Source organism: Notechis scutatus, chromosome 4, assembly GCF_049901735.1.
Source record: "Notechis scutatus isolate UNSWTSFEM ecotype Mainland chromosome 4, rNotScu1.2, whole genome shotgun sequence".
Lineage (NCBI taxonomy): Eukaryota > Metazoa > Chordata > Lepidosauria > Squamata > Elapidae > Notechis > Notechis scutatus.
The window spans coordinates 77,063,727-77,091,329 of NC_142012.1; the positions used below are offsets into that span (position 1 = coordinate 77,063,727).

The window sequence follows — 27,603 nt, forward strand, 5'->3', positions numbered from 1 at the left end:
TTTGTGGATGGATAGTGTTTGGCAAACAGGAAAGAGTAAAGAGTAAAAGTGGCAGCCACAACACAACAATAGTAGCACATGAAACATAGGTAAAAACGGAATGGGACTTCAGGTGTTCGGTGGCAACCACCATTTTGACTCTTTGACCTCCCTGCAGACATCTTGGGAAAGCTTGAAGACTTGGATGCTTCCCTTACAATGTGAGGATGGGACAAGGCTGGTTTCATGAGAACGAGGGATGCCAAAGGAGGATTATGCATCCGAATATTTAGGGAATACTCTGGGACATGGTGGCTCAGAGGCTAAGACGCTGAGCTTGTCGATCAGAAAGGTTGGCAGGTCAGCGGTTCAAATCCCTAGTGCCGCATAATGGAGTGAGCTCCCATTACTTGTCCCAGCTTCTGCCAACCTAGCAGTTCAAAAGCACATTAAAATGCAAGTAAAAAAAATAGGGACCCCTTTGGTGGGAAGGGAACAGCGTTCTATGCGCCTTCGGGCATTTAGTCATGCCGGCCACATGACCACGGAGACGTCTTCGGACAGTGCTGGCTCTTCGGCTTTATAATAGAGATGAGCACCGGCCCCTAGAGCCGGAAACAACCAGCACGGATGTGCAAGGGGAACCTTTTCCTTTACCTTTACTCAGGGAGTGCTCAGTATGAATGAGGAAAGGAAGTATTTTTTTTCCCACAGAAAAATATTTAGTAATTTCTTCTCATATTTATTGTGAACGATGGCCTTGCCACATTGTGCAGTTGGTTCCATCTCAGGTGACTTATTGACAAAATCAAGGACATCAAGCCTGAGATACATGAACTCCGTCATAACATGGAAGCACCCACATGGCCACTTCTTACACCCCTCAAACTGAAGATGCTGCAAGAAGTAGTTAAAACTACAAGAACTAGTTAAAAAATATCTGGACATAGTACATGGTTTGGCAACCAATCAGTGACAACTCTTTCATGTTTTACTTTATAATTTATTTATAAAATTTATTTGCCACCCATCTCATATCCAAAGAATTCTGGGCAGCTTACAACATAATTTAACATGAAATCTTGCAGGCTGAAGTAAGCTTCAGCCATCATATTAAGAATGTTGTTGGATCTGTCCCAGTATTCAGTCCTTGTGGGTACAGATTACACACCTCTAAAGTGGGTAATAGTGGTGACCCTGGTTTTGTGCCTAATGAGCATGTTAGTATATGAGATCTAACTCGTACAGGAGTAATAGGATAAGGACAATAATATGTGGGCTTGCAAGACAGAAATCCTAGTTTAGAGCCCCAGTTTTCAACTGAATAATGTTAAGCACACATTTTGTATGAATCTGAGCTTTGGTAGTGCTTGTGGCACAGCCAAAATTGACGGGCTACAGGTGTAATTTTCTTTATCTTACTAAGAAGAAGAATAAAAGAGGAGCGAAAGGGGAGTGGGGTTTTGCAGGAGACAATTAGTTCATTTGGGTGAAGATCTATCTGTTCCTGCATTCTTGCCAAGTATTGTCTGCTACAATGTGGCATCTGAAAGATATCGGCCTGGCAGCTCTCCAAGCCTGATAAAGGTCTGTAACTGTGAACTATCTTGAAAGACTGTTGGCCAGGACTTTGCTGGAGAGGAATTCACAGTAAACCAAATAAAAGGGGTTTTATTGGGACATGGAGTCGGCTTCGTGCTTTTGGGGAAGCCGAACTCAGAACAATGACCATGGCATGCCATATAGAATATGGTGACTTGAGATGGAGGAGTAGGCGGTAAAGAGCATGAATTAACAAATAAGAAGGAAGGGAAAAAGTTACGTCACATGTCTATGAAACTAAAAGTATGGGAAAGGTGCCAATGAATCTGAAGTGGTCAGATCTTATCGATATCATATTCATCTGCAGGGGAAGTTATAAGATTTCATTATGAATGTACAGGACTGAAATGTATGTTGCAACACATGAATTGGTTTCATCAAGGTTGGTCTGGGTGTGTATGAACCCACAGGTTGGCAATAGTTTCATGTTTATGCCCCAGTGAACACAATAATGGAAGAATCAGGGATACCTTTTGATTTTAAAAAAATGTGCAACCTTATGAATGTGATCCAAAGAGGGGGAAAAATATATATATTTCTAGGTGACAAAAATGCAATGAGAGAAACATGATAAATGTAAAGAAAATATTGCACTGTTTGAAGACCGAAGAATTAATGACAATGCTGACTGCTTAGGAAAAAAAAGAGTCTGCTTGCTTTGAATTAATGGGGTAAGCATTCATCTATTTGCAAATACCTGTGGAAAAGGAATGAATGAAGGTGGGAAATATGTTGATTGCTATGGATGTATATAGTTAATTACTGTTTATGAATGTATAAACTATTTAGTGATGTTAAGCAATATGCAAAAGCAACATAACCAAATGAAAGTATTAGTCATTTTATCAATAGCGACAATTATTCATGCAACTTTATAAGGGAGTAGAGTGCAGCTCGTCTTCTGCAGCTGTCACATGAATTATGCAGATATATGGCAACGCAAATGTGTGAAGAGTCCTCCTAATTCCATAGGAAGGGGGGATTTCTGCTTCTGCCAGACCATCCATGGGGATCGCCGTAGATCTATTCTTCTTGGAGGGAATCGGACAACTTGCCACAGCCAACTCTCCATGGCCAAATTGCTATGGCTAACTGATCACGGCCAGCTCACTGCAGGGAAAACTTGCCGCAGGACAATTTATCCTTTGGAAGTTGTGGGAACTTCATCACTTGAGACTCTCAAGAAGAGATTGGATTGCCATTTGTCCAAAATGGTGTAGCGTCTTCTGCTTGGGCGGCGGGGGGGGTGTTGGTTGGACTAGATAATCTACAAGGTCCCTTCCAAGTTCTGCTAATCTAATTCTAATTTCAAATAAATAAATAAATAAAAATTTAAGTTTTTGCCATTCACATTTCATTCTGTCCAGAGGTGGTATTCAACAGGTTCTGACCAGTTCTGGAGAACCGGTAGTGGAAATTTTGAGTAGTTCAGAGAACCAGCAAATCCCACCTCTGACTGGCCCCGTCCCCATCTATTCTCTGCCTCTCACTGAGTCCCAGCTGATTGGCTGGGTCTTCTTTGGTTGCCCTGCATAGGAGAACAGAGCTGGAAAGCAGGTTAGTGGGGTGGAGAGGGAATGGGGATTTTGCAGTAGCCTTCACCTGCCATGCCCACCAAGCCACGCTCACAGAACCGGTAGTAAAAAAAAGTTTGAATCCCACCACTGATACAGTCCCTTCCTCTTTGCACCCTTTCTTTTAATGACCCTATCCCAGGGGTCTCCAACCTTGGCAACTTTAAGACTTCTGGACTTCAATTTCCAGAATTCCTCAGCCTGTTTTGCTGGCTGAGGAATTCTGGGAGTTGAAGTCCAGAAGTCTTAAAGTTGCTAAGGTTGGAGAGCCCTGCTCTTTCCCACCAATTCTTTGATCTTTAGTGTTGACTCTTTGTCCTGCAGCTGAGTGTGGGCCGTGGCGAATTGTCGTAGCCCCCTCCAAACTCGGCCAACTTAGGACTTGTGGACTTCAACTCCCACAATTCCCCAGCCAGCCAAGTTGGGAGACTTTCCCAAGGTGTATTCCAAGCCCCCCCTCAAATTCTCCAGAGAGTTTCCGTAGAGGAGGTGGGTCTTCAAACTTGACAGCTTTAAGACTTGTGGACTTCAACTCCCAGAATTCCTCCTCCAGTCATCTTAGCTCAGGAATTCTGGGAGTTGAAGTCCACAAGTCTTCAAGCTGTCAAGTTTAAAGATCGTTGAGATAGATGGATGGATAGATAGATAGATAGATAGATAGATAGATAGATAGATAGATAGATAGATAGATAGATAGATAGATAGATAGATAGATAGATAGATAGATTGATAGATTGATAGATTGATAGATTGATAGATTGATAGATAGATTGATTGATTATTTATGATATATAGACAGCTTTAAGACTGTGGACTGCAACTCCCAGAATTCCTCCTCCAATTATCTTAGCTCAGGAATTCTGGGAGTTGCAGTCCACAAGTCTTAAAGTTGCCAAGTTTGGGGAGCCCTGCATAGAGTTTCGGGGTTTGCTTCCAAACGTTCGGGGGTGGGGGTTACTCAGGAAACTTTCCTCTGCTCCACGCCGGCGGTGGGAACTCCCCCGTCCCCCTTCACTCCACGGTCCCTTCGAGTCCCCGAGCATCTCCCTGAGGCGCTGCCGGCAAAGAAGCGGGAAAACCGCCCGCCCGGCAGAATTCCCCCACTGACTCACCCACTACGGTGAAGGAGGCTCGCCGTTCTCCGAAAGCAGCCCCCCCCTCCCGGCTTCCCACCCGGGGAGGCGGGGCCTCGCTCTCGTCACCCAGTTGGAATGCGTGACCGGCGGCAGCGGGCCAATCAGCGCCCGAGCCGGGGCTGATATATGGGCTCTGCGGCGCTGGCAGCCAAAGAGGCAGGCAGCCATCCGATTGTGGGGGGAAACGGCAGCTGGACAGCGCCTGGATTCCCAGCCGCAGGTTTAGTTTTTGTTGCCAACGCCGCGGAGTTCCAGGGAGACTGGTAAGTTGCCGGGGATGACCGCCTGAGGGGTCCGGCTCTGAGGCTTTCCCAGCCCCCCTCCCCGGCCGTGGGAAGGGAGCGGCTGCTTTGCTTTGCTTCCTGCTGGAGCAGTGGGGGTTGGACTAGAAGACCTCCTAGGTCCCTTCCAACTCTTCTGCTATACTGTTAACTGCTTTTCCCCGCGATTTTGGCTTCATAGAATGACAAAGAGTTGGAAGGGACCTGGGAGGTCCCATCTAGTCCAACCCCCAATGCTTCAGCAGGAGAGTCTACGCCAAATATTAGCCTCTATCTAGGATCGAACCCACAGCCTCCTGCTTGTGAGGCGAGAGAGCGATCCTTTCGCGCTCGCCTTGCCCCGCGGGGGTGATGGCGCGTTTCCAACCTGATGGAGGGGGAAGGGGCGCGCGTTCCTGCGTGCAGGAGGAACCGAAGCGCTCTAACCTTAAGTTTGCAAAGTTTAGTAGGTCCTCGCGGTGTGTCTGTCGCTGGCCCTATTGCACGTGCAGAGGTGTTTTGCATCGGGACAACATACACATACACGCACACACCCCACTCCCACCCTTAGGACTCGCGACTCTGCGCGGGAGGACAGGAGGGATCGCAATGGCAACAGCACTTAGACTTAGATACCGCTTCACAGTGCTTTGCAACCCTCTCTAAGCGGTTTACGAGTCAGCCTCTTGCCCCCAACAATCTGGGTCCTCCTTTGACCCACCTTGGAAGGCTGAGACAATAGCAATAGCACGTAAGACTTATACACCGCTTCGTAGTTCTTTTGCGTCCCTCTCTAAGCGGTTTACAGTGTCACCCCCCAAACAATCACCGCATTTCAGAAACCCTTCGGAGTTCGACAGAGCTGCCGCTCCGTTTTTCTGAATGTGAGCCAAATTCTCCCCACCCCCTACTCCATACCCGCCCCCACCCCAAATATCTGCTCTTGCACGCCGGTTTCCCTCCAGGCAGGGCCATGGTCGCCGTTTGCACTTGTGCCTTTCTTTTTCCCCCCGACTGCGCGCAGCTTCCTCCGCATCTCTGCCAATTTGATTGGATTTTAATCTGGGCAGGGTTAAAGTCGCCGGATTTGCTTGCTTGCTTGCTTGCTTCCTTGCTCCCTTTCTTGGCCGGTGCAGTCCTCGCTTCCCCCCCAACCCCGCTCCTGATTCTCGGCTTGAATCTTATTAGCTTTGCAACCCATCCGGACCGACGCAGCCCCTTCGCTCTCCTTGCGGCTGGCGAAATCCCTAAAGTGCGCTTTTGTCACCCGTCCAACCTTGCAGCCCTTTTGCGCCAGATGCAGGGAAACCGGCAAAACGCCTCTGGGAGGAAAGAGAGAAACTTCCTTGTTGCAGAGAATCCCAGCCTCTGCCTGGGAAGTCAGGAGACACGGGCTTCCAAAAAATGCCCCGGGGACAAACCGCCTCCCAAACGCCTGAGAAATTTTTTTTTTAAAAGGGCGACCTCGGAGTTCGAGACTTGCTAATACAAGCCCTCTGAGCCGCCTGCCTGCCTGCCTGCAGCACCCTGACCGAGCTTTTAATCTGCATATAATTTAATCTGCTTGCATAGATAAAAGGAACGGAGGTGACAGAGCTATTGGCCAACTGGCCCTTTTTGGCCAGGGGCAAGTCCTGAGTGGGATCAGCGGAGTCTCCAGAATTTGGAGACAACCACAGTCCCACACAAGATCTTGCAGGGCTGGGAAGGGAACTCTTTAGGAATTGCCCTGATTAGGTTTAGTTTATGTTGCCCCTGGTGCAAGGAATTTAATTCCATCTTCAGTGTGCGTTATGACTATGGAAATAAACACAAATACACATTTAATAGCAACATGCGGTGAGTTCAGAGTTTGACTGCGGAAGATTAAAAAAAAAAAAAAGATTTGATCTGATTAGGATCTTGATGTCCTTAAGAAAGACCTGTAGAGTAATGGAGGATGTATAGATAAATCCCATTAATGGGAGAATGGGTTGATCTCGGGCTCTCAGAATAGATTAGTTCCCCATTAGAGCAGGTGGCATTCCAGAAACCTCCATTGCAAGAGGTTGAGAGCTACAGCTGAGCATCATATGTAGACCATGTCCTTGGCAGGTGATGTGAAAGTAAGTTAGGCAGGTACACATCTTATCAGGATGAAGAGCAAAGTATGTTGAAGCCCATGCTCTGCCAAATTCTCCTGACTTCATCTGTGAAGCAGCTTAAAAAGGTATTACTAATTATTACTACTAGAGGTTGAAACCTCTTATTACCCTCTTGTAAATCATTCAGAGATATACAAACGGGATTATGTTCTCCCTGAGCATCCTGAGTCAGAATGGATAAAGCCAAAAGACGCCTCTGTTCCTGCCAAAGTAGCACAATTTGATCTGATGTTTCTTTGAATTCTCTTTTTCTAAAAGCTGGCGGCTGCAGTGAGGCTGAAGTAAGGCTTCTAGATGGCGATTGCAATCAGTTCTACGTTTGCTTATTCAGAAGTAAACTTCTGTGGGCTTCAAGCCAATAACGCAGAAAACTGGAGCCTTAAACTGCTGGTCTTCACAACTTACTGGGGTATACTTCTGAGTAAATAGGCTTAGGATTCTATCTAAGGGGATTTCTTAATCCTCTAAATGGTTAAAACCCTCTGTGAGAATGAAAGAAGCACAATGTGACATAATAAGCTAACAAAAACAACAGCAGACTGGCTTATGAGAGTCAGCAGTTGTTCTTGTTTTTTCACATACAGTTTGTTCCCTATTTTCCTGTTGAAGTAACTTTTGCAAATGTATAAAACAACCTGAAGTGAGTGGCTTGAAGCGGGTAGTTAAATTCAACCATCTTTTATCCTGTTGCCTTTTCACTTTTCCACAAAACAACTTCCCGAATCAGGAAAGTTGTGCTTTCTCACCTAATTTAGCAAACAAAATGATATATTTGCTGGTTTCCTAACATCTAATGGAAATGGTACTTTGGTCTCTACATGCTGGGAAATGAAATAGCCACTGGAGTTGTAAAGATAAGATCATCACTTGGGGGAATTAAGGTCTTAGTATTAATGCAGCAGGAATCTGTAATTCTGTTCATGCACACATTCTTACTTCAAAACATTTGCATTGCTAGAGCTATATAAAGATTCTGTCCAATTTCTAAAATCCCCATCTTTAATATACAGGAAAAATATGGATTTCAAGATTTATGGGAGAAAAAAAATATTGCCCCTCAAACTTGTTATTTTTATTACTTGTAAATATCCAGTTCACTCATTGTAGTATTTTGTGATTGCCGATATTGTTCACTTTGGTAATATGCAGATCTTTCCTCCATTGTCATCTCGGTATAAACAGATTTTGTAAGTTTTTTAAAACCTTCAGAAATTTGCAAAAAATTGTGGATCAGGAGCAGCTAGTGAATTGTTTACAGGGTTATTTTACTACCGCTGCACAATGATTTTGCTATGTTTTGCGTTGCAGAGAGATTAAAATTTGGAAAAAAATATTAAATCAGGCAAAGATTGTTCAATATTCTTCAATATTGTTCAATATTGATAAAGCAAGAGTAAGATTTATATGTTATGAATATCCCTAAGGAAAAAAAAACGTGGGTTTATTTAGAATACAGATTAACAGAGTTGGAAGAGACCTTGAAGGTCATCCAGTCCAACCCCCAACCCCCACCCAAGCAGGAGACCCTGGCCTACACCATTTCTGACCGATGGCAGTCCAGTCTCTTCTTGAAAGCTTCCAGTGATGAAGCTCCCACAACTTCTGAAGGCAAATTCTGTTCCATTGGTTGATTGTTCTCACTGTCAGAAAGTTTCTCCTTATTTCCAGGTTGAATCTCTCCTTGTTCAGTTTCCATCCATTATTCCTTGTCTGGCCTTCAGGTGCTTTGGAGAATAGCTTGACCCCTTCCTCCTCTCTGTGGCAGCCCCTCAAATATTGGAAGACTGCTCCCTGGTCCTTCTCTTCCCTAGACTAGCCAGGCCCAGTTCCTGCAACCATTCTTCATATGTTTTAGTCTCCAGTCCCCTAATCATCCTGGTTGCTCTTCTCTGCACTCTTTCCAGATTCTCACTGTTTCATTGTTTCTAGTTCCAGGTTTCTTATATGCATCCTAGAATTTGTTCCTTAAGGTATAATAAATGCTGAGAGTAAAATATATCTAGTCCAAACGTTCCTTAACTTTTGGAATGTAAGCAGGGATAGCTATCAGCCAACCCTGCTTCCTGGGTGTGGAGCTGTTTATTTCTGCCTGGAACTTGATTTTACTTAATATTTGCAGAACTGCCGTGTTTGGCACAACCATCCAGCAGCAAGGACCATATCAACTCTCTTGATAGCCCATGTGCCATTAGTTTTTGTACTGTGCCCGTGTTTCATCTTGATGGAAAGTGGTCGGCCATTAAGTAGATCTGAGGGATAAAACCGGAGCTTCAATTAGTAGTTTGGCATCAGCTTCCTTACCCTAACATAAGGGGCAGACAAAGTTCCCAAAAAGTTCCAAAAAAGTCAGGTTGGTGGTCACAATGGGGTGACTGAGGCTCGAAATGGACCATCATCTGGGCTTTTTAGCCACACCTCATCTCATTTCTAGGCACCCCTGATTCTAAGTTTAGAAGACCATCAACTGCCAATCTGGGTTTAGCAGGAAATGTGATTGGAACCCTCTGGTCTCTAATACAGAGACCACACTATACAATATTTGGGGCAAGCTTGGAACTTAGAGTTTTAAAGAAACCCATGCCAATGGCTACTTCCATATTGTAACTCAGTTTACTTGCTGTCCACTTCGATATGAGCCAATATTTTATTTGATTTTGCTGTTTTTAGCAGAATTTTTCCCCTTTGGGGCCTTTGGTTATATAGTTCATCTGTGTGGTTATAAGGTATGATTGGCTATTAGATTTAGAATAGAATAGAATAGAATAGAATAGAATAGAATAGAATAGAATAGGAATTCTTTATTGGCCAAATGTGATTGACACACAAGGAATTTGTCTTTGGTGCATATGCTCATACTATGCTATGCTATGCTATGCTATGCTATGCTATACTATACTATACTATACTATACTATACTATACTATACTATAATATATATACATATATACATATATACATATATACACATATACATAATATATACATATATACATATATACATATATACATATATACATATATACATATATACATATATACATATATATATATATATATATATATATATATATATATATATATATATATATATATATGTCAAGAATCGTAAGATACAACACTTAGTGATAGTCATAGGATACTAATAAGCAATCAAATACTAGGAAACAATAAAAACAATATAAGTTGTTTTTATTGTTTCCTAGTATGTTTACATCTTGCTTTTTGTTCGGGTGTCCAATTGGAGAAGTGAAAACACAAGATTCGGTAGGTACCAATGAGGAAATTCATAAAGAATATATTGGTGTACTTCCCTTAATGACACTAATCTAATGATCTAATATTCCCACAGTCTCTAATTCATAAAGTTCAAAATGGCTAAAGAGGAAAGCCATACTGAGTCAACCACTCCATCGGTCTCCAAAACCAGGAATGGAGACAAAAGGGTTTAGCCAAGAGTTGCCCCAAATGACAAATTTCTTCTTTTCTTTCTTCAGAGTCCAGCAAAAAAGAAGAAGCAAAGTCACTGCAAATAGGAACCTGTTGCCTAACAGGATGAATCCGCGAGCCATCGTCTTTGTCATGCTGAGCGCATTTGTCGCAGGGATGGCAGCTTCGGTAGGTTGTGCAACCCTCCAGTGATACAGCTCCAGTGATACAACTGACAGTGGCTGGGATTTACTTCCATTTTTGAACATAAACGTGATACTTCCACTCCTACCCATGATCTAAACGTATTTTTAGCCCTTTTTTCGTTGCTTCCTTATGCTTTTCACATGTCAACGTAGACAATGTTTTGTCTGATGATGTGTTAGTGAGTTGGCACTTGTTGTAACTGAGCTACCCATGTTATGGGTTTATTCTAAAGCAGTAAGTGACCTCAGCATTTTGGTTTTTGCCCCTTCTGGTCTTGGATTACTTCTTTTTATATATTCTGCATATTTCCCCAAATACTGGACTCTAGGTTTTTGCTTCTTCTGGCCTTCCTTTCTTTTGCCTTTGACCTGCTCTTTGTAGAGTAGTTTAGGGAATGTCTTTGTGATGACCTGTGGCGTGGCACAAAGGCAACACAGTCAGATAATCAATAAGAGTCCCTTTATTATCTCCAACTTTGCCCCCAATGTCCAGGTTACCTTCTGGCTGGAGAAAAACTCCCAGGAACAGCCTTTGACTGCAGAAAATTAAGTCCAAAACAAGGTACACACAAACTGTAACTTAAAGTCCAAACAAGCCAAACTGAAGTAATTAGTTTGGCAGGGCAGGAGCAAGAATTTCAGACTTGAAGGCATGGCAAAAGTCACATGGTTGGGAAGATGCCGGGAACACAGATAAGTCATGTCAACACAGGATTAAAGTCACGTTTGCTCCCAGCAGCCTGCCGCACGCAGCCTGCCTTTCTTATACACTGTGTTCCCAGCTGTGGCTAATGAAGGGAATCAGGGCCTTTTTCTCCCCCATAAGCCGTGCAACCATGTTGCTCCCTTCTCCGTTCCTCCCTGTGTGCCCTAGGATGAGGAGGGGGTGGGTCTTCCTCCAAACCCCCTCTCCTTTGTTCTACCTCTCCCCTGCTCTGCGCAGCCGGACTTTGCCCTTCCCCAGTTTCTTCCACAGCCAACAGAGCCACACTCCCACTCCCTGTCAGCTGTTCATCTTCTCCTTGGATTCAGACTCCGACAGGGGCATGACAGTCTTGCTGATAACATCAGGACAGGATTATCCTCAGCGGGTGGTAAAAAAAAAATTCAAGTCAGTTGCTGTAATGGTTTGATTGATGTTCTTCCCATACATCAAAACAAGCTGAGCTTTAATTATATCTTTGCAGCTGCCATATTGGCTTTTTTTTTCTCTCTTAACCATATCCTTGGTACACCCCTGAAGGCAGCTCATCTAAGGATGTAGGAGAAACCTCTAGGTCCCTGGAGGGGGAGGAAGGGAGCAATTTATATTCCCAAGGGACTACATGAGAAACTGGAACTATTGTGGAGGGTCAAACCAACAAGCCTGGGAAGATGCATGCATGGACATACATAAATTGGGGAAAAAAATAACAGTTGCCTTCAAAATAAAAGCAATTCACATGGGCTGGACAGGGAAAGCCAGATGTGGCCCAGGGAACTATAAAATGCCCAGCTTTGCTCTACATGTGTTCACAAAATTATTTTAGTATTTGGACATCCTTGTAGATGCATTTGTGAATGCTACCTACAGTTTGCTGCTGTGTCTTTTTTTAAAAAAAACCATCTAGATGTTTTAGAACCCATAGCTTTCTTTTTAAGCAGAGAACTGTACCAACTTTTTTAAGGAGCTACATTAAATCAAATATATTTTAATTCATTACATGTCATACACACACACACATTATATATATATATATATTCTTACGTTTTCACGGGTACTTACATGTATGGTATTCAGCTTTGTTCGGGTATTTTCTCATGTCATTATAGTTGTGCTTTTAAAGTTGTAGCAACGTTTCGGCAGAATCTCATCTGCCATCATCAGGCTTCTGTACTGTGTTCGTCTGTGAGTCAGACTTTGTGTTCATCTGTGAGTCAGACAAAAAGTCTGGCTCACAGACAAACACAATACAGAAGCCTGATGATGGCAGATGAGATTCTGCCAAAGCTGCTACAACTTTAAAAGCACAACTACAATGACGTGGGAAAATACCGAACAAAGCTGAATACTATATATATACTGTAGATAGATAGATAGACAGATAGATAGATATGAACATTCCATCTTCCATTAAACAGTGTGTTGTCTGGGAATAAATAGCTGCAATAACAATCAAAATTTACAACAATATTTATTACACTGATATTGATTTTCTAATCTTACAATAGTAGTATTGAAACTAATAAACCTATTCATTTTTCCCTCTTAACATATCATCTAATAAGAATATAATAATAATATTAAACATAATCCTAATGGTCATAATACTAACAATAATAATCATATTGTTTACGTCTGTCTTGACGTATTTTCTATATTTCACTGATCTCCTTCTTTTAATTCTAACTTCCGTTTTTATTCTCTAACCTTCTATAAAATAAGTCCAATTCATATAATATTCAGTTTGTTCTTTCCCCTTAATCTCTAGATGTTTTAGAACCCATAGCTTTAGAACCATCTAGATGTTTTAGAACCCATAGCTTTCTTTTCGAGCAGAGAACTGTACCAATTTTTTGTAAGGAGCTACATTTAATCAAATAAATTTTAATTGATTACATGACTTAAATACAGTTTAATTTGATTTCTCCATCAGTAGGCGGTCATTGTTTTCCCTTTTACATAGTGCCATTGGGGAAATCGATGTTTGGAAGGGCATATATATGCTAACATCTACCAGTAACTCTCCCTCAATTATTCTCACTGGAGAAAATAAATGGGATCCAGAGTTTTCATGAGGAAAAACAAAATCCTGTTTTGTAGCTGTATCAAAATAAGAAAATAGTTGTTAATATATTGATCCATGTATGTGTGTATTTATGGATGTTGTTTTGTTTTAGACTTATCATTGGCAGAGACAACAGAAGCTGCCGAAGAAAATTAAATATGACTACAAAGGTAAATAAACTTTTCTCCTTTTTTGTTAACTCTAAAGACTGCTATGGTTTGGTCAAGTAGCAAATGACAAATTGTCACCACGTGTTTGGCCCTTAACCTTTAAGGAGCAGCAACTTTCACAGTGGGGGGGGGAGGGCAATTTGGGTCCACTAAATCAGGGGTGTCAAACTTGATTTCATTGAGGGCCAAATCAGGGTTGCAGTTGACCTCACTGGGGGGGGGGGAGAGTGCGCGTGGCTGGGCTGGGCGTGGCTAGCTCAACATCCTGCAGTTCACACGCAGCCCTCCTGGGTTCCGTTTTTGGCTGTGACGGCCTCCTGTAGCCCTCTGTCAGCAAAAACAGAGCCCAGGAGAGCCTGGACTGCAGGACGTTGAATTAGCTCCATTTTCTGAGGAAAGCTTCATTTTCATTGCCAGAGGCCTGCAGGAGGCCGTCGCAGCCAAAAACGGAGCTCGGGAGGGCTGCCCGCAGTCCTCCCTTTTCACTGGCAGAGGCACCGTGAGCTGGTTCTTCCCTGTTTCCAGTGCGACCCTGTGGCCCAGATCCAAGCACCCCACAGACCGGATCCGGCCTGCAGGCCTTGAGTTTGACACCCCTGCACTAAATCCCTAGTGTACATAACACATACTACATATTTATGTTTGAATAAAAATGAATTTTTTCCCCCAAAATATCTGATTACAGGTTGTGGCTGTTTGAATGGAGGAACTTGCTTGAGTTATGGTCTGTTTTCTCAAATTAAGACCTGCTTGTGTCCTGAAGGATATGATGGAGATCACTGTGATATAGGTACTTCACAATTTCTTCAGTTGGGGAACTGGTTTGGATAAGATAATCTGGCATTCAGACACACGTCTCTGTACTTTCACACGGTCCTGCTGCACCTTCCTTCGTGGTTGCACAAGCCTCTTGCAGCTGGAGGAGGCTGTTACAATGACCTAAAGGGAGGAAATTGACACTTCCTTGCGCAGGTTCTGAAATCCGCACTCCTCTCTCAGTCATGACTCAGCATTGACTCTTTCCTTTTCCTTCAGATGTTGAAACCAGATGTTACACTGGGGATGGCACCGACTACAGAGGGACTGAGTCAAAGAACGAGAATGGGGAAAAGTGTCTGTTTTGGGACTCCCACTTAGTCAAGAGGCGGCCCTACAATGCGCACGTGGAAAATTCGCTGGAGCTTGGTTTAGGCAGACACAACTATTGCAGGTAATAATGTTAGTGTATCATCTATTGCCCTTTGCAACCAGAGTCATATTTTCCGCCTTCCATATTCCCATCTATACATTTGAATGGTGCCTTCTGATTGGGGTGGGCTTCAAAAATTTTAGCAACTGGTTCTCTGCCCAGTTGCTAGGTGCGCATGGCCATGGTGAGTGTGTGCCCTAGTCGGCCTTCTGTACCATGGCCTCGGGGGGGCGTGTTTTTGCCTTCCCTGGGCTCCGGAGGCTTTCCGTGAGCCTACGGGAGGGTGAAAACAGCTTTTACTGGGCTTCGGAGCCATCTGGAGTGTTCCGGAGGCCCTTCCGGAGCCTCAGGGAGGCCCGTTTTTCACCCTCCCGGAGGCTGCGCACAGGCCCTGTACCGATCCAAAACAAGCTGCATGGAGACTCCTGGGAGGGGCGAGGTGAGGTGGGTGGGGCCAGCCAGGGGTCGGATTTGCCAGTTTCCCAAGCCAGCAATTAAAATGGATAAAGTTAGCTACCGCTTCGCCCAAACTGGGGAGAACCGGTAATAACCCACTCCTGCTTCTGATGTTTTGCATGAATAAAAGCAATGATACAGATTCTGCAACTCTGGTGAGAGACATATGCAGACATATTCTTCTCAAACTTTTGAAGAACTCATTCCCCCCCTGCCCCCTTCTTTGACACAGTCTCTTTAAGGTGGCCAGGTAACAAGGCTAACTTTGTTTCTATCAGCTAAATAAGAGAAGGACTTTTGGCTGCAGCAACATGCCATCAATCAAAAGTTCTTTGTCAGAAGGCTCAGGAATCATCATCTTTTGTCAAATGGTTATATGAAGTTCTTGCAGGGTTAATGCTGTAAGGAACCTTTAAAATGAACCATAGTGTCAGCTTTGGAAGCCATATCCCATGCTGCCACATAGCCTGAGAAAGTGGGAGGGGGGTGATTTCAATTAAGTAGCTCTGAGTAGACAAAATAAAATTCTTTTGTTAGTTCAAGGTCATTGAGTATAGCGCAGGATGAAATAAGGATCTTACCTTTGGACAGATGGTGATTGGGGCATGTGATGACCAAGAGGGGAGGGTGGATTTGTAGTTTGGGGAATTGTGGAACGCCCCAAAACTTTTAGATTCGGGATTCCACAGATGTACCTGGGGCTATTCTAATAAAGGTACTTTTGAGATATATTTGTCTCGGAGTTACTGATTGGAATGGAGGTTTGCTGGAACACTGACACATAGAGGTCATTTTTGATCTTTCCGAGGGTTAATCCTTATGAAGATGCTTTATGGTTTTCTAGGAATCCAGACGGCCGTTCTAAGCCATGGTGCTATGTTCGGAAGGGATATCTCACATCTGTGACATCTTGTGACATACCCACATGTCAAAACGGTAAGTTGTTATATAGATATGATGAGATCCAAAATGGGAGATGGAAGAGATGTTAATTACATTCACATGAAGTCAGCTTGCCATATCATTATATATTTTTGCATTATATTAAGAACTTTTATTTGTATATTATATTTGGTGGGCAAAAATGCAATAAAAATGTGGACATTTAGAAAAATGCACAGAAAAAGCTATATGTTATAAGGTAAACCTTTAAATATTATTAAATTCTATAAATCCAACTTGACACATTCACGAAAATAGCTAAGTATGTGAAAAACAAAGAGAAAAAAAAGATAAATGTGCCCCTCTTAAAATCAAAGTACACTATATTACAGAGGATCCAAATGTTATTGTGAGAACCAGAAAGTCCTGTTTGACAATTGCTTTTTAAAAATGTTTGTAAGATGTTCTACTGTAGTGCAGAAGTGATGGATGTCTTAGGGCGGTCCATTTTTAAGTGGTTTGTTTTAAATTAAATTGTTTACTGTCATTGCACCTCATACAAAAGAAATTAAATGCCAGCTTCAGTGTACGTTATAACTATAAAAATAAAACACAAACACACATCCTTCACATTCTATGCAATTGAATTGAAAACATGATATTGCATTAATATTACACTATAAAGTAGAATTCAATAGAGTTACTGCCCTGGGATAGAAGCTATTTTTCAGCCTATTTGTCCTTGTTTTTATTGTCCTGTACCATCTGCCAGATGGTAATAGTTCAAAAAAAGGGTGCCCAGGATGAGATGGATCTTTGAGAATGTTTTGAACTTTCTTAAGGCAGCGGGAGCTATAAAGCTCTTCCAAAGAGGGGAGAGGGCAACCAATGATCCTCTGGCCAATGACATTAACCCCCTGGAGTGCTTTCCTATCTGTCATTGTGCAATTGGCAAACCATACAGAGGTGCAGTAAGTTAAAATGCTCTCTATGGTGCAGCAGTAGAAGGTCACCAGCAGTTTTCCATTCAGTTGTTTCTTGAGAAGTCTCAGGTAGTATAATCTCTGTTGGACCCTTTTGACCAGGGCTGCATTTACAGGAGCTTAAAGTGTTCCCAGAGTGAGAGGGAGGTTTTCTCCATAGCTTATCCATTGTCCAGAGAGTTTCTCTTTGCCAAGCCCCTTTTAGCCCATTTTAACCCAATTTGCAAGTCTGGGCAATGGGAGCTTTATCTAAAAGAGAGGTTGTGTGTGCATCATGGATCTTCAGGTGATCTTCAGCTGGAGCTCCTGCAAACTCAACAGGGAGAGCTGGGAGAATTTCAGTTGTGAATCAGCTGCAGGGGCACAGATGTCCCCATAACTGAGAAGTAAAAGAGAATGGAACTGGTCCCAAGGAAGGGCAAGCATATTGCTTCCAGGTGTTGTCAACCTCAAACATCTTCGTAACCTTTTGTGTCTTCTCAATTTCTAAAAAGCCTTAGCAGAAAGGTGCAAAAATATTTGTACAAACACACTCGTCTTTCAACCTCCTCCCTATCCAACCTGCTAGGTTCCTTCCCTAATATGCAAGGTTTTTTTGTTTGGTGGAGGCAGAATGAAAACCCCTTCTCATTTTGTAGTGTAAAATGATACAGAGCAGGGGAAGGGTTTTTGCTAACGTTTGGCTAGTTGAGAATCTGCTTTAGTAAAATAAGCCCTTGTGGAGGAAATTTCCCATGATGGAGAATCTAACGTTTTGTGTGTAATGTGACGAGGGCAGAAGGCTTGCCTGTGGTCACTGGAGCACACCTTTTAGCAATGTGTTGTTGTTTTCTTTCGTTTCATAGGCAGGACGTGTGGTCAGAGGCACTTAAGCAGGAACTTCAAGATTGTGGGTGGTCTGACGGCCCCTATTGAAACCCAGCCTTGGATAGCCAGCATCTTCCACTCCAGAGGGAACCAGTTTTTTTGTGGTGGCAGCCTCATTGACCCCTGCTGGGTCCTTACAGCAGCACATTGCTTCTCGGGCATGTACGTACCCAGTGGTGGGGTTCAAATTTTTTTACTACCGGTTCTGTGTGCATGGCTTGGTGGGCGTAGCGTGGCTTGGTGGGTGTGGCAGGGGAAGGATACTGCAAAATCTCCATTCCCCCTCCACTTCTAGGGGAAGCTTATTGCAAAATCCCCATTCCCTCCTCGCCCCACTAACCTGCTTTCCAGCTGCGTTCTTTGCCCTGCGTACAGGGCAACCAAAGAAGACTCAGTCGATCAGCTGGGACTCAATGGGAGGCAGAGAGAAGGTGGCGGGGCCAGGCAGAGGTGGGATTTCTCCAGAACTGGTCAGAACCTGCTGAATACCACCTCTGCATGTACCCCACCCAAACATCATTTGCCTCATCTTCATTGCCAAGTCAATTTTCTGGACTGTGTCAGCTTCTACATCAGTGAAAGGAGGGTAGTCCTCTGATTGATATAAAATAATCTCCTGGACTTATGCAGAAGTAATTACCTTAATAAAATTAGGAAAGACCTACTCTCCCAAACACAGACTTACGACCGCAGCTTATGTTGTTAATTCTGTATTCACTTAGAAAGTGAAGTCTCCTTCAAGTGGAGTTCAGTTTCTGACAATCTCTTAGCAACTGCATGGAAGTGATTTGTTCTTATCTTCTGGGATGTTTTCCTAATACCCAGTTTGATCTTTATCCTTCCTCTGATCTCCTTTCCATAGACTAATCTGGCCGGACCTGCTCAGTTTCAGGACCCAGATGAGATCAGGTGCTCTATACCAGGGGTCTCCAACCTTGGCAACTTTTAAGGCTGATGGACTTCAACTCCCAGAATTCTGGGAGTTGAAGTCCACAAGTCTTAAAGTTGCCAGGGTTGGAGATCCCTGCTATATAACCCTCCTTGAATTAGCAGCCCTAGTCCCGCTCTGTATCCTGTTTCCATGCCTCTGTTCCAGTGGTGTGATTCTATCAGTTTCCCTACTGGTTTGGTGATCACGCACTTCATGTGTGCGTGCACCTAACACGCATGTGCAGCTTTCCAAACACCAGCTGAGGATAAAGAAGAGAAAAGCACAGGGGCAGGTGGGAGGGCTGATCCTGCCCTTTTCTCTTCTTTCTCCTTTCAGCTGATCATCAGAGCTTTTTTTACCACCCGTTCCACCAAACCGGTAGCAATTTTAGCGTTGCTCTGTTCCCAGTTAATGTTAAAAAAAATTGTCCCCCAGGTTAAAAAACAAACCACCCAGAAAACCAAACAGATTTTGTGCTCCTTGAGGTTGACTTTGGATGGAGATGGAAAAATGGGGCAAGGACTACTTTGAACACAAGGACAGCTAAGAAATGACTTTGCTGAATTTTTATGAAGCGCTTTGTGGGTCTGTGCAAAGAATGCAATGAGTCAAATAATTGTAAAAGTTTAACAAGTAAACAATGACAGGATGAAATTGCTTGGTTCAAATTCTCTCTGAAATTCACAGCTGTACCCTATTTCCCCCTTTTTTTTCAGTGGCTCTGATACTTCCAGGCTCATAGTTAGGCTGGGGAGATCTGCAACAAATGCTAGCAATGCAAATGATCAAGAATTTAGCGTGGAGAGGCTCATCATTCACGAGGCGTTTTCGCAACAAAACAGAGATTATAACAATGATATCGGTGAGTGACCTTTTGCATTGTCTTCCTGCCCAGCACAAAACTTTCTGATTGGATTCTCATGCTGAAATACAATATGGGGGGATGGTGACCACAAATAACGGTTTGGAAAAAGGGTGAATACAAATGGACTCTTCCCTTTTTCTCCAAGCCAGTGAGGTGTTTATTCACTAGCAATATTTTTTTTTTGAGAATATTAACATTAATATCAGTATAGTCAAACTCTCCTTTTTCTGGAAAGAGTGTATGTGTAGAAAGTTAAAAGCAGGGAGTGAACTGCTACCGGTTCACACCGGTTCAGGCGAACCGGTTGCTAATTTTATGTCCAGTTTGGCAAACTGGTAAATCCCACCCTTGGAGACTCCAGGGGGGCGCCCCCCCCCCTACCATGAGTCTCCACATGGCTAGTTTTGTATCCCAGGTAAGTGCAGGGCCCGCACAGAGCTCGGGGAGGGCGAAAAACTCCAGAGGGCCTCTGGACCCTGGGAAGGAGGAAACCACCACCATGGTGCAGGAGGCAGACTAGGCCATGCCCACCTTTCTTCTATCTTCTGTCAGGCAGAGAACCAGTTGCTACATTTTTTGAGGCCCAACCCTGGTTAAAAGAGATCAGTTTAATATTTAAGGAGACTAGAGTTAGACAGAAACCAATCATTCAGGGTTAATTTGATTGCTATCTTAGCTCTGGTTTTAGATCTGTGTGCAGAAACTTTGATTCACAGTTCAGTTAGATATAAATGAGGGAGAAATGTTGTTGCATATGTATTTAGTTCTAAATTTGCCTAGACTTAGCATAGGGCTACCGAAGTAAGTGACATTTAAGTTAACAAAAGTCCCATTGGTTCATTGTATTAAGTACGAATCCAGCTAATTTGAGTCCAGTGTGACTGATATCTGATGGGGATCAATGCTAATTGATTAATATTTATTTCTTGGACTGAGTTAAGAAAACAGAACTATTTGAAAGCTACAGTATATTTTCTAGCTGAGATTAAATCTAAAATGATTGTTTGGAGGCCGGGGAAGACCAAAGATTTGGATTTTATAAATTAACTTTGGAAATAAATTTATCAACAGATAAATGTGACTTAATACACATGCAGGCTAAAACACATTAAATTATTTGGAAAAGTGATTGGAATAAGTAGCATTAAATACAAATTAGGTTTTGTTGGATGAATAATTGAAGGCAACTTTTTACAGTTTTGCTATATTCATTTTTAATTCTTCTCTCTTCTTTTAGCCCTTATGAAGATCAGGTCATCTTCTGGCCAATGTGCGAAAGAGTCGGCCATTGTCAAAACCATCTGCTTGCCCTCGGAGAATTTAATGCTGAGAGACCATTCCCACTGTGAAGTTTCTGGCTATGGAAAGCAAAGCAAAAGTAAGTGGGTGGTTTTCCCTTCCTTCCTTCAGGCATCTCAGAGTATGGAGAAAAAAACCAGACAAGATGGTGGCCACCAGAGTATGGTTGAGGCTCCGCCTATTTTTAATATGTGATGCATGAGAAATGGGTGGAGCTTTGACCAAGTGATTATGGCCCCTATTTTGACTCTCTGGACCATATCTGCAGTTCCAACCTTGCAAAGCCTCAAATTTGTGAAGAATAGACTCTGCAGATGTGGTTGGAATGTGGGTTACAAGCAAGGTTTGGGCATGTGGAAAGCCTCACTCCCTTCTGTTTTCTCTGAAGTAAAAAAAAGTTAATATGCATCTTGTCCCACACCGCTTTTCTCTGTTTTTTGTCTACAGCTGCCATTTACTACTCACGAGTCCTGAAATCAGCTAGTGTACAATTAATACCCCAGTCCACGTGTAAAGGATACTACGAGGGTCACAAGGTGAACGAGAACATGCTCTGCGCTTCAGGCTCAGAGTGGAAGACTGACTCCTGCAGTGTAAGTTTGTTTAGGGGTCATTTACACACTTGGTAACTACAGAATACTCTGGTGTGAAGAGGGCTACGCAGAGTAGACTTGAGTCTGTGTAATACACAAAGCTTGCCTAATCTGAGATGGGTGGAACATTATGTCACAATATATCATCAACACTCAACTATTCATTAGCACATTGGGTAGACCCAGTCAATACATTAATAGCAATAGCACTTAATTTTTTTATTTATTCATTACTTTATTGTCATTGTTCAAATATACACAGTATACACATATAATGAAATTCACATAACACCAAGAGACCAGACTCAACATGCCCACATAAGTGACAATCCTCAAACACCTCCCCACCCACCAAGTTCCCTACCCCCTAAAAACACACAAACATCCACACAGCAGACCAAGTAATAATGTCCAATAGCTCGCTGATGGTGGTCCTTAAGTTCATTGTTAAGTGCAACTATAGCTCTGGGATAAAAACTATTCAGAAAACGTGTGGTCCAAATTTTAATTGTTCTGTATCTTCTGTCAGAAGGCAACAGTTCACAAAGATTGTGAGCAGGATGGGAAGAGTCTCCAAGAATGTTGTGCAAAATACCGCTTCACGGTGCTTTCCAGCCCTCTCTAAGCGGCTTACATAGTCAGCAAATTACCCCCAACAACCTGGGTCCTCATTTTACCCACCTTGGAAGGATGGAAGGCTGAATCAGTGCTGAATAGCAATAGCCCTTAGATTTAGATACTGCTTTTATAGTGCTTTACAGTCCTCTCTAAGCGGTGTACAGAGTCAGCATATTGCCCCCAACAATCTGGGTCCTTGTTTTATCCACATCGGAAGGATGGAAGGCTAAGTCAACTTTTGGAAGGAAGGGAGGAAGGGAGGAAGGAAGGAAGGAAGGAAGGAAGGAAGGAAGGAAGGAAGGAAGGAAGGAAGGAAGGAAGGACACTTAGACTTATATACTGACTTATATACCGCTTCACAGTGCTTTACAGCCCTCTCTAAGCGGCTTACAGAGTCAGCCAATTGCCCCCAACAATCTGGATCCTCATTTTACCCACCTCGGAAGGATGGAAGGCTGAGTCCACCTTGAGCCTGGTGGGATCCGATCTGCCAAATTGCAGGCAGCTGGCAGGCAGCAGAAGTAGCCTGCAGTACTGCACTCTAACTACTGTGCCATTGAGGCTCTTCAGTATGGTTTCTTTGCCTGGATAATTCAGGTAGTTCTTGGCTTACAACAGTTTCTTAGTGACCACTCGAAGTTACAGTGGCCCTGAAGAAAGTGACATGACCCTTTTTCACACAACTGTTCTCCCGGGTCATACGTTCAAAATTCGGATGCCTGGCCACTGGCATATATTTATGAGGGTTGCCACATCCTAGGCTCATATGATCCACCTTTTACGACTTTCTGGTAGACAAAGTCAGTGGGGAAACCAAGTTCCACTTAGCAACTGTGTTACTAACTTAACAACTGATTCACTTAGCAACAGTGGCAAAGAAAGCTTGTAAAATGGGGCAAAATTCGCTTTAACCACTGTCTTGCTTAGCCATGGAAATTTTGGGCTCAATTGTATTGTAGGACTATCTCTACTTGTTTGGACAAGCAGCTAGGATTTGCTAAGCAGGCTTTTAACACCGAGCATGTTGGTTGAAGGTCATCCATGGACAGGAGTGTGCGTGCCGAAACTTTCCATCAGGGAACAAGTTCTGCCCCTCCCCCTCTTTACTTCCTGGTTGAAACATGAGACACAGTTGGCGTACTGCAAAACTGAACTGCATCTTTTGAGTATTAGTGGTTCTTTCCATGGTGTTGCTCGTCAGCATAAACCTGCTTGTAAAATAGAAGTGGTGAGAGGCCGCAGCGTGATGCTTGGTTAGAAATGCCCAGAAAGAAGCAAGGGGCCAAGAAGGGTCTAGAGGCCCCTTTGTCAGCTGGCTTCTCATACATTGTTTTGTGACTGGGCCTTCAAGTTGGACAGCAAGACTCAAGTTGTCTCTGTTGTGGTTTCCGTTGGGCTGGTTTTTCCCGTGGATCTCAGGGATCTGGTAAAGATGAGATCCTTGATCTTAGGGCCGAAGCTTCCACTGCTTCTTCCTGTCCCTGGAGAAAACAACTCCGTTCTGACCTGGCTCCCAAACACGGCAAACCCCCTGTAGTTAAATAAATGTTCCCTTGATTAGTAGTACCAGCAGCCTTTGCAAAAAGTCTCTCTCACACAGCAGGGAGATAAATAGTTGTCTATCACATCTTCACCGGGCCTTTTATCCCTAGAGCTAGGGTGGGGCTTCATTAGCAGCAGTGACTGTTCCATCCCAAGAACCGGCCCATAGATTTCCACTGCTCTCCTTTCCTCTGCCTTCTGAGCATCCGCATGTCAGACACTGGAACCAGCTGTTCCTCCTCTTCCTCATCAGCCTCCTCCACACCTGGGGTCTGTTGCCTCTCCATCTGAGGGCTGATGGATGGCCCAGCCTTCATCTCTCTCTCTCTCTCTCTCTCTCTCTCTCTCTCTCTCTCTCTCTCTCTCTCTCTCTCTCTCTTTCTCTCTCTGACAGCCGCATTCCCTCTTCCCCCTCAGAGCTCTCAGGTTGCCTTGAGGCAACCTGACTTCCACACCTCCTCCTCGTCTGATTTGGCTGCCAGAGGGGCCGGCAGCTCACAGGCCACAACAAAGTCACTGCTGTGAACACAAGAGACCCCAACTGAAATTGTACTTTCAAACGATGCTACCTTCCCTTGCTGATAACCTTCCGTCTTGCTTGGTTTTTCCAGGGAGATTCAGGTGGTCCCCTCACCTGCATGTCCAATGGCAGGATGGTTCTCTATGGGATCATCAGCTGGGGAGATGGCTGTGCGAAGGAAAGGAAGCCTGGCGTGTACACCAGAGTCAGCAGATACATCCCTTGGATTGACGTCAACATGAACAGAATCCATTTCAAAAGTTTCTACCCTCCGAAATGAAAAGGGAAGGGTGTGTGTGTTTTCCTTCGCTTGGTGTCAACCATGATGTCAGATGCGTGGGATTTGAGCCAAGTCTTTTCAGGTGTTGAAATGCCAAGCCCTGCGTTGGAGTTGATGGTTCTTCTCAAGGGCTTGTGGGAATCATTTGTTAAAGTTCGGGCAATGTATCTCTCGGAGGGAGAGGCGCTCAAGCCATTGCTGGGAACAATACAAAAACTATCCCATGCCAAACCCACCCTACTTAACTCTCAAAAAAGACATTTAAGTGGGATTTAAATCATGTCCCACCAGAAGAGTTGGTGGTATACAATTTTAGTGGGTTTTTTTTTTTTAAAAAAAGAGTAAGGTTTTAAAATTGATAACTTACTAATGGCTAGTGCCATTGTACAGAAATGTACAATTTGATGTTATTTTAAAATGTTACAGTATTGAATGAAATTTAAAAGACTTTTAACTGGGGTTGCACTGCCACGTTGATATTTGCTTAATATTATTTTGCTGCCTTTTTAACTGCCTTTTTTTTTAAAAAAAATTGAAAATGCAATCTGATGCAATATTGAGGTTAAAAATGCAATCGTTCCTCAGTACTTACTAACATTCCAGTTTCTATGAAAATAATAGTGTAGATACGACGATACATTAAATATTACTAATAGATTTTACTCTAGTTGTGTTTTACATGGGAACCAGTCTTGGCACTTGTTTCTTAGCATCTTCCCAACTATGGTGGAGATAATAATAAGGTTTTAAGCAAATGATCCATTTAGGGTCCACCCAGGAATATTTTTACATCCTCAAGTTTTTGTGCCATGTACTATTTGAAATAATTGCAATGTGGTTAAAAAAAACATTGGGAATACCTATGTGCTACTGATGACATTATTAAAACTCCAAGATTAGAGTCTGCAATTATTGCTCTAAGCAAGCAGGCCCATCTTTTCTAAAATAATAGAAAGTTTTTAGGTCCATAGATAACTTTGGCTGGGCCATTTCTGCTCAGTAAGAGAGGAAGCAGAATGTCTCAAGAATTTAAAAAAGTGGAGGCATCAGAAAGTGCTTCAGTTGAAATGAATTGGAGCTATGGTTGGTAAATGTTTTGAACTTAACTCAAACTATTTCTGGTATTACTTTTGTTTTAAAAGGTCAGAAATGCATTAGACATTTTGTTTAAAAGCCTTAGGAAGCAAGTGTTGGGGGGGGGGAATTGAAATTATAATGTTTAGAGATACATTTCCCTGCTATAAATTCACGAGATAAAGAGTGTTGCGTTCAATGTTTGTTAAATCGTCATTGTACTTCAGCATCCTCCATCTTGGTCTTCTAGAAACTTCTGTGGACCCTTGGTCCTTTTCTTGATGACAGGTCCGACTGTAATTGTTTAGCGGTAAAGTGGCTACATTTTATTACGTGTCAAATTCCACCAATGTTCAGTAGCATGAGGCACAAGATAAAACATCAACTCAGCTGAGCTAAAGAGTGAAACAGTCCTTGAAGAGAGGGCTTGAAGAGATGGAATATTAGAAATGTAATGGGATGCTCAGAAGTCTTTGAAAAAATTATGAGCAATACCAAAATGATTAAGTTGGCAATGCAGACATGCCTGCAGTTTTAAGGTCAAAATGTATTCTCAGGGATAATTCCATAAAGGTCCCAATTTCCTAATGTATCTACCATCTCTGAATATGACCTGAACAAGGATGGAATTGGATCAACACGAGTAGTGAGGTAAAAATGTTTAATGTATAGTTTGGCGATTTACTTGTTTAGTAAATATAGTATTAGCTTTTTATAATATTCTTTTATTCCATGAACAGATAATTTGTATGGGGGCTGGCACCCTCTCTTGTTATTTAATATTTTTACTTTATTTAATTTATTGTTTATATATATATATTATATATATATATATATATTACAGGTTTAAACAACCAATAAAATTCCCTGTTAATAAAACAGATGTTTGTGTCTTCTTTGGGGTGTTCTTCTGGTAAGGTAGAGGTAAAGGTAAAGGTTACCCCTGCACATACATCCTAGTCGTTTCCGGCTCTAGAGGGCGGTGCTCATCTCCGTTACAAAGCTGAAGAGCCAGCACTGTCCAAAGTCGTCTTTGTGGTCATGTGGCCGGCATGACTAAGCACCGAAGGTGCACGGAACACTCTTACCTTACCACCAAAGTGGTCTCAATTTTTCTACTCAGGGCTCCGACATCCACCTCCATTCAAATCATGAGTCTCTAGCCACATCTCACAGAGTTTTTTAAAAAAAGATTTATTAGGTGCGAACATGCTGGCACTACCTAAGTGCAGCCGACTCTGAGACACATCATTCATTTCACCCTTGACCCTAGTCTTCCCCCCCACAACCTGGATGTACATTCTCCAATGGGACACATCCATAGCCAAGAGTCATCAATCATGCTCTCCAGAAATAATCTTGCATGCCAGAAGCTTCGGCCGCCTAGCCATGATCTATGAAAGCATTTAAGGAAGGCTCTACTTCCCCCACTCCCTTTCTGCTGTCAACTCTAAAAGACCAGATAAATCTTTTTGAGTTGACACTTGCATTTTTACTTCTTTGGAACTGCTAGGTTGTCAGAAGCTGGAATAAGTAATGGGAGCTCACTCTGTTACGCGGTGCTAGGGATTCGAACTGCCGAACTGCCAACCCTTCTGATCAACAAGCTCATTGTCTTAACCACTGAGCCACCGTGTCCCCATGTCCTTTTCTGGTAGGATCAAGCTATTCTACTACCAGAGGGGAGCAGTGATCCCCCCCATCGAAGGGACCAACCTCTGTACATGAATGGGGGATAGGTGGGGGTACCATTTCTCCATCTCGGGCAATCGTCTTGAGTCAGTGTTCATTGTGCTAGAAAAGTGGCCGTCACCCTTTTGGGGACCAGGGGACCAGTTCTGTAGAAGCCAAGAGGAACATACATGCCAGATTTCAAGTTTGTAGGATTTACAGCAGTTCCCTGGGTAATAAAAACGTTCGGTAAAGTGATAGGTTTTGCCATTCATAATTAGAGAAAATGATGGGGAAAGGAGGCGAAGGCCTGGGGTAATAGATAGAGGCAGAATTTCTCTGGCAGACTAGCCAATGTTTTTCAATCCTGGCAACTTTAAGAACACATGAACTTCAACTCCCAGAATTCCCCAGCTGGCCATGCTGCAAATGAATGAACCAGTACCACTGGTTAGTTCTTGGGATGGTTGACATTTCAGGCATTTCCCACCCCCAGGAGGTCAGACCAGGCACTGCATGTTCCAGGAAGCCATGGAATCTAGATGGCAATAGGATTCTGGCCAGTGGT

The 27,603-nt window shown here is 43.1% G+C and overlaps 1 protein-coding gene across 1 annotated transcript; it reads left to right on the forward strand.

The window, feature by feature from the left end:
• Window positions 1-4,414: 4,414 nt before the first annotated feature.
• On the forward strand, window positions 4,415-26,243 carry PLAU (plasminogen activator, urokinase). Its single transcript, XM_026674201.2, has 11 exons — window positions 4,415-4,554; window positions 10,190-10,310; window positions 13,208-13,265; window positions 13,951-14,055; window positions 14,301-14,475; window positions 15,755-15,846; window positions 17,621-17,804; window positions 19,290-19,435; window positions 20,676-20,816; window positions 21,185-21,330; window positions 24,102-26,243. Exons 2-11 carry the CDS (start codon window positions 10,248-10,250, stop codon window positions 24,288-24,290), a joined length of 1,299 nt encoding a protein of 432 aa, XP_026529986.1. The 5' UTR covers window positions 4,415-4,554; window positions 10,190-10,247; the 3' UTR covers window positions 24,291-26,243.
• Window positions 26,244-27,603: the final 1,360 nt, after the last annotated feature.